The sequence below is a fragment of the Paramisgurnus dabryanus genome, chromosome 15 (genome assembly GCF_030506205.2).
Source record: "Paramisgurnus dabryanus chromosome 15, PD_genome_1.1, whole genome shotgun sequence".
Lineage (NCBI taxonomy): Eukaryota > Metazoa > Chordata > Actinopteri > Cypriniformes > Cobitidae > Paramisgurnus > Paramisgurnus dabryanus.
The window spans coordinates 4,162,939-4,174,311 of record NC_133351.1 but is presented as its reverse complement, the minus strand read 5'-3'; the positions used below and the strand labels follow the sequence as shown (position 1 = coordinate 4,174,311).

The following is an 11,373-nucleotide window of genomic DNA, read 5'->3' as shown; positions in this document are numbered from 1 at the left end:
ATTATTCTTACACTGCAACAAGTACTGGGAAAGATAAACATGTATTTTAAATATTTAAGTTGCACATTAACTTAAATTATTATTCAATTATTGCACACATAATATTTTCTTGCACATTTGCATTTTACATTATACAATGATAACCATGATTAATAACTTATTTTTTTACAAAAATATTTTAACAATATTACAAGAAACCGGTCATTTTATGCTAATACAATCATATCACAGTCATTGTTTATTTATTAGTTTATTTAACAGGGACAATGCAGTATAACATTGCTACAATTTCAAGCAACCAATGCTTCACAAATAGGCTTCTAGCCAAAGGCTAATTTGCAGCCTCAGTCCCTGGTTACTGCCATCATCTCTATTTTCTCCCTTTCCCTGCTTTGCCAAAACATTTCTGATGTCCATATACAGGAGCCAATAGTGATCGATTCAAAATAAAATTATCATTATTATTATAAAAACGTACTTTATTTCCGTCATGTTTTCAGAAAGCTAACTTAATATGGCGTAACCTGGAGTTTTGTTTGCGGTTGTGAACACACGGATGCACGCAGACATGGATTTGTGCAATCGCTTTTATAAGCATGACTTGGGTAACTACATTGCATATAGATCATTTTTGAGTCGCAATTATCTTTGTAAATTAATAAACTAGTTAACTATGAAATTTAAACTTGAGATTTAGATCAGGGCACAAAAGATTTACACTGGGGCACATGCCCCAGTAAAAGGGGTCCAGCGACGCCCCTGGCTGGAAGCCGGTGATATATATATATTTTTTTTTTTTTTTGAAAAACCCTTTGCTTCCCTTTGAAAGGCATTTCATAACCTTATAGATTAGTTTTTAATGGATGGATGGATGCACTTCTTGTAGCTTTAAAAATGAAGCTGATCAGAGTCAGGGTATAATTTAATATAACTGATTGTGTCTGGCTAAAAGAAGAAAGTTCTAAACACATAGGATGGCTTGAGGGTGCGTAAAATATGAGATAATTTCATTTTTGGGTGAGCTATTCCTTTAAAATACCTAATGTGATGTTTCAGTGCCAGAGTCAGAATGAGGTCACTGTCTCTTTAAGAAGCATCCTGCCTGCCTGCATGACTGACTTTTATCGAATGGGAGAACTCGGGTGCAAATGCTGTTGTACAGTGAAAGAAATATCACTGAATCACAGATCATCATGTGGATACATCTAGTATGCCTGTCTGTTGTATGAAGATTCAGCATTTTGTTAGGTGAGTGTTTTTAAATATGTTTTTTAACATTTTAACAGTTTGAACATTTCAGTTACACTGAGGTCCAAAGACAGAGACCACTTCTTCTTGCTTCTATTTAGCATCTTCTTATGTTAACAAAAGTGTTTGTTATTCTTATTATCAGCATTGCAACTTGACCAAAATTTGGACATGCATTTTATCTTTTATAAAATTAAAGATTAGTGTCACAAATTATTTTTATATCCACAATACGTGTTATGTACAATAACTGTTGAAGTGCAAAGTAAAATAAAAGCAACATACTGTATGTGAGCAATACCCTTCAACTACATCATCCTGCCATTATTGAATATTAACATGTTTACACCTTTGGTAAGGAGGCAAGTTTATTTGGTTTTAGTTGTGTAGAGTCGGTGGTCATGTTACAATTTAATACAAATGGGAACATGAAACCAATATGAATTTTTAAACACATGCAACCACGCAGCATTTGCTCAATAAACCCTGTGACAAAGATCTGTAAAACTTACCACAAAAGCTGCTTTGGTTGTGACTTTATTTAGCATTTTGTTTCTGTAATGCAATCAATAAAGGCAATGAATTTACATTATGATAAATATTTGGCTGATATTCCAGCTGGACCAAAGAGGTTTTTGCCAAAAGTCTGATGCAAACAAACAGATCTGTTGGATGCTAAGAATAGTTTGCCCAAAAATGAAACTCTATGTGTTCATCTGTAAGTCTTCTGAAGCTATGTGTGTGAGAAGCAGACTGAAATAACTCATTCATTCACATATTCACATTAAGATTCATATTTATATTAATATGCATATTTAAATCACATTCATATTCATAAATAGTTGTAATATTCATATGAAATCATTTGTATTCATATTTGTTTATATGCATCCAAACTCATAATCTTCCCTTTCATTGAAGCCCTCAAATTTAATCACAATTACATTCGAATTGAAAAATGCATATCAACAAATGACTTACAGTACACCAGGTTTGATATAATTTATGCCAAATGGTCAACTTTTATTTCATTTTTTCCTCATCATACGGTTTTAAAATAATCAGAATTAGTGCTGGATCAATATATTGCAGTTGACGATATTTCCACTGGTATAACGTCTGACTTATTCACTTTTTATGTGATGTTACTTTGTATTGCACACAACAACACTGGCGTGCAACAAAGTCTTATTAAAAAATATGGTGAGGTGTCAAATCCTCAGTACGCAAATCTTATAAATATATTTCCAAGCTAAAAAGGTATAGTTATATATATTCTGCATTAAAAATGTTTTATTTAGTTTCACCAAATTTCTGTTTGTCTCCCATTTATATCATCCACAATGCTTTCTCAATATTGGTACCGATACTACTGATGAGAATACAGAGCATTACTTGAGTCATATGGAAAAAAATAACAGCATGTGGGTATGAAATAACATGAGTAAATTTTTCAGGTGGACTTTTTCTTTAAAGGTCCGCTGTGAGTGCGTTTACGTTTTACGCCGATTATGCTTAATAAACTGATAACACGTGGGATCATATAAACACGTTTTATCGGGGAAAGCCTATAAACGGCATAAGCAAAAACCGATTTGAACATGTCTCTGCCCGTGAAAGATAAACGTCACAGGAAGAAGCGCAAAGTAACACATAAAAGTATGTGCTCAACTCAAGCAGTTGGCAGGGAAAACGCGAAAATAAAAGCTCATGTTACAATTAAAGGTTCTGCAGACATGAGAAGAGATACAACAGTATAGCTTAAGACAGATTTCCCATCAGCTTTTTGAACGACTATGAGTCCATTTACATGCACAAAATAAGCGAATAACTATCAAAAATCTGCTTATTATAAAAAATGTTTTCATGCGTTTACATGCAAATCAATAAACCAGCTAAGCAGACAACTGAGTTTACATGGGACTTGGAGATTTGTTGGGTTTCTTGCAGGAAGTGACGTTAACGCCTATAGTACATATAGTCATTCAAAAAGCAGAGGGCATATACAGTATGTAATATAGGCGGTGACCTCACTACCTGCTAGAAACCTGACAAATCTCCAAATCCCATGTAAAGACAGTTTTCTGCATAGCTGGTTTATTGATTTGCATGTTAATGCATGAAAATAGGTTTCTATTTTAATTTATTCTGTGCAAGTAAACGCACTTATTAGATTTTTAGCGGCATCTATCGGTGAGATTGTGAATTGCAACCAACAGCTCAGTCGACAGCTCACCCCTCCTTTTTGAAACCCATAGACAAGTTACGATAGCCGCATCAAGACAAACATGTCATCGCCTGACACAATTTAGTGACAAAACGCGCTATGTAGAGCACTTTGTCCATTTTGGGCTACTGTAGAAACATGGTATCGCAAAATGGTGTCTTCCATGTAAGGGGACCGCCATGTATGTAGATAAACACGGCTAATTATAAGGTAGTAAAAACTCTACAATTTTTTTTAAGGTCTTTTTCACCACGGGTAATTTAGTTATGTTATGTTATATTAAATTGAATTTCTGTCAAGAGATTCTTCTAAAAGTTGCACAGTGCACCTTTAACACTCACTTTCTCTAATGTACAGAAGCAGCAAAATAATCCGATAGCACTGCGATATGAATGATTATGCGTCCAAGCGACTGAACTGAGCAAACAGATAAGATGAGTAAGTATACAGTAGTATATAATGCATCGAATATTAAGGATGCACAGTAATTTTCATGCGATATCATGCGCATATCGTCAGTATAGCTGGTTCCTTGATTAGAGGTAAATCGCCATCACCTGCTTTCAGATGGAGCAGCATTTACTACACAAAGCCATAGTTCACTGACAAGCTGGGCCATATCGCAGGCAATACGTCCACAATAATTAATGCAAAATTGCCCCTATTGTCAGTGAACTACGGCTTTGTGTAGTAAATGCCGCTCCATCTAAAAGCAGGTAATGGCGATTTACCTCTAACGGCACATTCACATGAGGCGAAAGCGTTAACGCTTGAGGGAAGGCTTGTCTGAAGCGTGGCCAACAGCCAATCACAGTGGCCGCAGAACATGCTCCGATCTTCCATAAACGTAATTGGCTGGCTCTGCATAGGTTATTTGCATAAGGCAATCTGATTGGCTGACGCTCGCGTTGCCGCTTGAAAAGTTAAGAAATGTTCAACTTCTGCCGCAAGCAACGGCAGTGACGCAGCGCCGACGGATCCACAATTCAGTTCGCCAACACTTGACGTCGTCACCCATTAAAAGTGAATGGGAAGCGTCAACGCTTACGCCCCGTGTGAATGCGCCGTAATCATGGAACCGGCTTCACTGACGAGATGCATAATGACAATCACATGCGAATTATCGTGCATCCCTATCGGATATAATTCTTTCCTTGGGTTTTCATTATTTTTCTCCTATTTCTTAGTGCAGATGGAGAGGACTTAGTCTTGGCCTGGTTTAACCCAGCGGGGAACAGCACGCTCCGGGTTTATCTCCAGCATGGATCCACTTGACAAGCCTAGAATCGAGAACTTAATCTTCTATCTTACAGTGCCACTGTCTTCAATCATCATCCTGGCAAACCTCTTCATCATAGTGGGCATAGCCTGCAACCGTCAGCTACACAACACTCCCAACTACTTTTTCCTGAGCCTGCTGGTGGCTGATCTTTTCACAGGGATCGCCCTGCCGTTTATTCCTCGCATGTCGCTTGACCGCAAGCTAGATTTCAAGAATTGCTTGCTGATCTACATATTACCCAACTTTTTGTTTCTGTCTTTCCTCTTTAATCTAGTCATGGTGCATTATGAGCGCTACCTGTGCATAGTCAGTCCACTGCACCACAGTCAGTTTTGGGTCCATCGCTGCTTTCCCATGGCTTTGTTAATCGTTTGGATCCCACCATTGCTTTACGCATCACTTCCTGCGTTTGGCTGGAATAACTGGGTGGAGCCTAATGCAAACAAGAGCTCGGACTTAAACGAGACAGTTGGGAACTACACCGGAGGGAATGAGGTTTGCTCCTACAAGCAGGTGTTTCCCGAAACGTTTATTTATTTGGAAGTGTATGGATTGGTGCTTCCGGCCATGCTGTCCATCGCAGGCATGACGGGCCGGGTGTTGTATATAGCACGCAAGCAAGTGAAAAACATTTGTAAGCTTCAGCGTGCCGTCGACCGTCTACAGCAGCAGTCGGACCATGAGCAACAGCTCAACATGCGTTACGCCAAATGCGTGGCCGCCGTGTCTCTCACGTTCCTGGTCTGCTGGGTGCCGTACATCATTTACCAGCTGATAGCTATGACGGCCCTGCAGAGCGGTGTAAGCTCGTCCAGCTCTACTTTATACATTATCATGTCCTGTACAGGCATCGGCGGCATGACCGTCATTCCAATGATACTGGGGCTGGCCAACAAGCAGTACACAGAGCCCATCAGCAGACTTATGTGTAAGCTGAGAAACCGCAACAGAGCTGGACAAAACAGCAGAGATATTGCACTTTGAAGAGTTAATGTTTCAATTGAATGTGTATTTGACTGTTAACTCAGCAGTCCTTTTGTGAATGAAATGTTTCATAAAATATAAGAACAAAACACTTTTTATGCCGTCCAGTTGTCTGTCTGTCTGTATGCCTGCCTGCCAGTCTGTCTATCTACTGTCTGTCTGTCAGTCAGTCAGTCAGTCGGTCTGTGTGTGTGTGTGTGTGTGTGTGTGTGTGTGTGTGTGTGTGTGTGTGTGTGTGTGTGTGTGTGTGTGTGTGTGTGTGTGTGTGTGTGTGTGTGTGTGTGTGTGTGTGTCTGTCTGTCTGTCTGTCTGTCTGTCTATCTAATATGTCTGTCTGTCTGTCTGTATACCTTTCTGCCAGTCTGTCTGTCTAATGTTTGTCTGTCTGTCAATCAGTCAGTTGTCTGTGTGTGTGTGTGTGTGTGTGTGTGTGTGTGTGTGTGTGTGTGTGTGTGTGTGTGTGTGTGTGTGTGTGTGTGTGTGTGTGTCTGTCTGTCTGTCTGTCTGTCTGTCTGTCTGTCTGTCTGTCTGTCAGTCAGTCAGTCAGTCAGTCAGTTGTCTGTGTGTCTGTCTGTGTGTATGTCTGTCTGTCTGTCTGTCAGTCAGTCAGTCAGTCAGTCAGTCAGTCAGTCAGTTGCCTGTGTGTCTGTCTTTCTATCTAATCTGTCTGTGTGTCTGTATACCTGCCTGCCAGTCTGTCTATCTACTGTCAGTCAGTCAGTCAGTCAGTCAGTCTGTCTGTCTGTCTGTCTGTCTGTCTGTCTGTCTGTCTATCTATCTATCTAATCTGTATTTCTGTCTGTATACCTGCCTGCCTGCCAGTCTGTCTATCTACTGTCTGTCTGTCTGTCTGTCTGTGAGTCAGTCAGTTGTCTGTGTGTGTGTGTGTGTCTGTCTATCTAATCTGTCTGTCTGTCTGTATACCTGCCTGCCAGTCTGTCTACCTACTGTCTGTCTGTCAGTCAGTCAGTTGTCTGTCTATCTATCTACCTGCATGCCAGTCTGTCTATCTACTTTCTGTCTAACTGTCTGTCTGTCAGTCAGTCAGTGTGTCTGTCTATCTATATAATCAGTCTGTGTGTCTGTATACCTGCCTGCCAGTCTGTCTATCTACTGTCTGTCAGTCAGTCAGTCAGTCAGTCAGTCAGTCAGTCAGTCTGTCTGTCTGTCTGTCTATCTATCTATCTAATCTGTCTTTCTGTCTGTATACCTGCCTGCCTTCCAGTCTGTCAGTCAGTCAGGCAGGCAGTCAGTCTGTCTATCTATCTATCTATCTAATATGTCTGTGTGTCTGTCTGTCTGCCTGCCTGCCTGCAAGTCTGTCTATCTACTGTCTGTCAGGCAGTCAGGCAGTCAGTCTGTCTGTGTGTCTGTCTATCTATGTAATCTGTCTTTCTGTCTGTATGCCTGCCTGCTAGTCTGTCTATCTGCTCTCTGTCTGTTTGTCAGTCTGTCTGTGCATCTTTCCGCCTGCCTCCCAACCTGTCTGTATGTATATCTCTGTCTGTCTGCCTGCCTGCATATCTGTTCACCTGCCTGCCTGCCTTCCGGTCAGTCTATCTACTGTCTGTCTGTCTATCATCTAATCTGTCTGTCTGTGTGTCTGTCTATCATCTAATCTGTTGGTCTGTCTGTCTATCCGCCTTCCTGTCTGTTTTCTTTCCTCGCAAACTTAAAATTAAGGATAGAAAATGACTTTATACCGTCCAATGCTACAGTCCTTTAAAACGTATTCATGAACTTTAAAAGATAAGTCATCCTTTAAATTTTATAATAAATCTGTAAAGTAAAAAGCACTATTTGAAGAGATTTGGTGACACAGCGAGAAGTTCAATAGACTATGATGACCATTTCTTCTTGATAAAACACTTACACTTATGTGACGTACTTTCAACGTTGTGAAAAGCATGTACAGTAATTGTGAATGAACAAAAATGTAAATGTTAAATTGATAAATGAGAGGATAAATCCATGTGTTATTTTTATCGGACGTAAGAGTTTTTTTCCCACAAGTTTTTCCTTTAACGCACTTTCCCAGAAACGGAACATCCACTGAAAAACCCACTAACATTTATCACAGTGAGAAATAGCTCAGTGATGAGTCTGGAGAATAAAAGTATTGTGTGTTTCTGTCTGTGTGAGCCAAATACAAAAAGCTCAAACTTATGTACTGGCTTTAAACTAGAGAAATAAACACAAATGCTTTTATAGTTCGTGTAAGATGTTATGATACTGTATACACTGTGAACATTACAAAAACACTGGTGACTACTCTTATGCTGATCATTACTCAAATAGACATTTATAGAAAGATAAAACTATTTGATAAACAGTTGTGTTTGCTTTCTACAGATAAAGTCTGACTCACTGTTTCCTAATGGTTTCAAGTTGAGCAATGTCAGAAGTTCAAGAGTATTAAAACCACAAACACATACAGAAACAGCACATCCTTTATGTTTCTCACAGACACGTCAGTATGAACCTTTATAGTATTAGAGAATCGAGGTTAGCTTTGAAACTACTCATCACAACTGCTCCAACTAACACAAAATAACTTCTCTAACAACAACAATCACCACCCTGCTGAAAAAAACAGCATGGGAATTATGCTGGTTTGATGCTGGTTTAGCTGGTGGTCACCAGCGTACCAGCACCAAAACACAACATATGCTGGTCTTGCTGGTATGCTGTTTTTTTTTCAGCAGGGCAACAATTGCCTTGGTGTCCTAGCATGTGATGTTGTGTTCAACTTAAAGCGATACTCCAGCCAAATATCAAAATTACCCCAGATTTACACATGACATGTCCAATATTTTTCAGATTAACACATTTGGAGTTATTTTAGTAAATGTCATTGCTCTTTCAAGCTTTTTAATCGGAGAAAACAGGTATAATGGAACAACTTCTGACCTTTAAGGCCAAAAAAGTTCATTCATCCTTTACATAGGTAATCCACACAGCTCCAATGGTTTAATAAAGGTCTTCTACAGGTAATTAATGCGATTTTGTGAGAAAAATATCCATATTTCAAACTTTATAAACTGTAATAACTAGCTTCCGGAAAGACGCTATCTTGTCACGTTGCGCAGTGACTCTCATGAATCCAAGATGGCGTTGTTACCACTTTTTTTGTCCTTCAAGGTCAGAAAATCCCTGTTTTTCCCAATATAAAGCTTGGAAAGTTCTCAAATAACTCCAAATGTGTCCGTCTGAATAATGATGGACATATGTATCTCGGATTGCTTAACCTCCTAAGACCTGGATGTCCACATACGTGGACAGCAAATGTTTTTGTTGTTTGCACCATTTAGTTAATTCTGTGTAACTGGAACCTGTTGTACACAAACATGGACAAATACGCTGCTTCATGTTCAAAGAAAAATATCTGGTTATTATATTTATTGGTTCTTCCTAACCCCAAATAGCTGGAAGACAAACTTGCTCTTTCAAGCTTTATAATGGGAGAAAACAGAGATCAGGGAACAACGTCTGACCTTGAAGCCCAAAAAGGTTTAATAAAGGTCTTCTGCGGTAATCAATGCGATTTTGTGAGAAAAAGATATATATTTCAAACTGTAATAAATAGATTCTGGAAAGACGCTCTCTTGCCACGCTGTGCAGTGACTTTCGTGAATTCAAGATGGCGTCATAACTAGGGATGCACCGAATCCAGATTTTTTGGGTTCGGCCGAATCCCGAATCCACTGTTTAAGATTCGGCCGAAACCGAATACCGAATCCTACTCGCATTCTTATTCCATTACAGGTCTCGCCAAATTTCAAAATCCCTGGTAGCCCTTCGGGCAGGCACTCTTCAGTTTTTGGTAGCCCGAAATTTTGCCAATACAAAGCCAATAGGTCCTCTAACCACAATGTGTAATCTGCTATTCTTGTTGTTGTTTTGATGCTGTTGGTTTTTTAACAAACAAAAAAACTGGATTTCCATGTAAACCAACTGTTCCTGCTCATCCCCACACCAGATATACCCACCATTTAAAAGTGGTTTAGTGGTTCACAAAACTCACAGTTTGGATCATCCTGTTAGAGATTGGATAATTTTTTCGATCAGAAAAACAGGGGCTACTGTCGCTTTAAGAGCGATTCTGCGTCACTCTCTTCACTGCCCGTACAATCTATATCACTTTAAAGCTTGCTGCGAGAGATTTAATTTTCTTACGTGAGGATAGTAATGACTGACAGGACGAAGTTGGAGGATTTGCACAAAAATCCATGACAAATCAGTACGGATTGCTTCCTGTACTGCGGCTTCGCCCGAACGCAAAAGTGAAAGTAAAACTCGAGCGCGCGCTCAAACTCAATTAAAATACCCAATGCCTGAATTTCATGCACCACAATTACCCATCCAAATCTGTGAGAGGATACATAAGCATTTAAATATATTTTTTCCTCCCTATCAGTCAAGATAGCCCGACGGGCAGGGCGGGGATGCATCTTGATAACCCGACTGCAAAGCACAATGAAAGCAATGCGGTGCGATGCGTTCGTTTTCCAGGTGGGTCCACGAAATGTGAAACGCCCCTAAGGCTCACCGGGGAAAAAAAAACACTTATCTAAACGTCAGCACCTGATGTGTGTAATCAACGGCCGCGTGACGTCGACCAGCGTAGCGCAAGCTTAGGGTTCGGTTCGGTGGAAAAAAAATCTAAGATTTGGCCGAACCCGAACCCCGTCAAAAAGCCCAGTATTCGGCCAAATCCGAATCCTGGATTCGGTGCATCCCTAGTCATAACCAAAAGCTAGTTATTTATAAACTTTAAAATATGTATTTTTTCTTACACACTTGCATCGATTACCCACAGAAGACCTTTATTAACCTCTTGGAGCCATGTGGATTACCTCTGTGAAGGATGAATGCAAAATTTGGCCTTTAATGTCAGAACTTCAAGTTGTTCCCTGATCCCTGTTTTCTCCCATTAGAAAGCTTGGAAGTACAATGACATTTACTCAAATAACTCCAAATGTGTCTGTCTAAAAATGATAGACATGTCATGCGTAAATCATGGGGTAATTTTGATATTTGGCTGAAGTATTGTTTTAATTACACAATATGGTCACTCCTTAAATTGTGCAATGTGTGCAATACTGCAAGTTTCAAAACACAAAGTTAAATAGATGGGCTACTGTAACTTAACATGTACTAATACACACTTACACACCAAAGGATATGTAAAAATGTAAATCGGACAATAGGTGCCCTTTAATAATTGATTACATTTACAGTTGGCAGAAACTTTTATCCAAAACTACTTACCCAAGTACATTTTATCAGTATGTGTGTTGCCTGGGTTTAAACCTGTGACTTTTGCACCGCTAAAGCAATGCTCTACCACTGAGCTATAGGAGAATTAAGGTAATTTTATACTGTGAATCCTGTGACTTAATAACCTTTCTAATTTTTTCTAATTTTTCTATCTTCTATTGTGGGCTTAGCAAAGACTAAAGTGATTCAAGTGTTCATAGGATCATTGTTTCCTCATATATTGATAACTGCATGAACCAATCACATTTACTGTCATCATAACATCTATTTCCAAAGTATAAAAGCCAAAAAGCAGGTGCAGCATCATAACCCGCCTGGTTAATACTGACCATATATTTTGCTATGATGCTTC

General features: G+C 39.3%; 1 protein-coding gene across 2 annotated transcripts; it reads left to right on the top strand.

Annotated features, from left to right (window-relative positions):
* Positions 1-1,137: 1,137 nt before the first annotated feature.
* gpbar1 (G protein-coupled bile acid receptor 1) lies at positions 1,138-6,142 on the top strand. 2 transcript variants are annotated; one of them, XM_065251402.2, is made up of 3 exons: positions 1,138-1,248; positions 3,833-3,913; positions 4,668-6,142. In XM_065251402.2, exon 3 carries the CDS (start codon positions 4,737-4,739, stop codon positions 5,739-5,741), a length of 1,005 nt encoding a protein of 334 aa, XP_065107474.1. In that variant the 5' UTR covers positions 1,138-1,248; positions 3,833-3,913; positions 4,668-4,736; the 3' UTR covers positions 5,742-6,142. The 2 variants fall into 2 exon arrangements, with proteins under 2 accessions (XP_065107474.1, XP_065107473.1); XM_065251401.2 differs by having other exon boundaries at positions 4,663-6,142.
* Positions 6,143-11,373: the final 5,231 nt, after the last annotated feature.

Bases quoted from the DNA above. Each gene is read 5' to 3' on its own strand.
- gpbar1 (XM_065251402.2), top strand. From the start codon at position 4,737: ATGGATCCACTTGACAAGCCTAGAATCGAGAACTTAATCTTCTATCTT.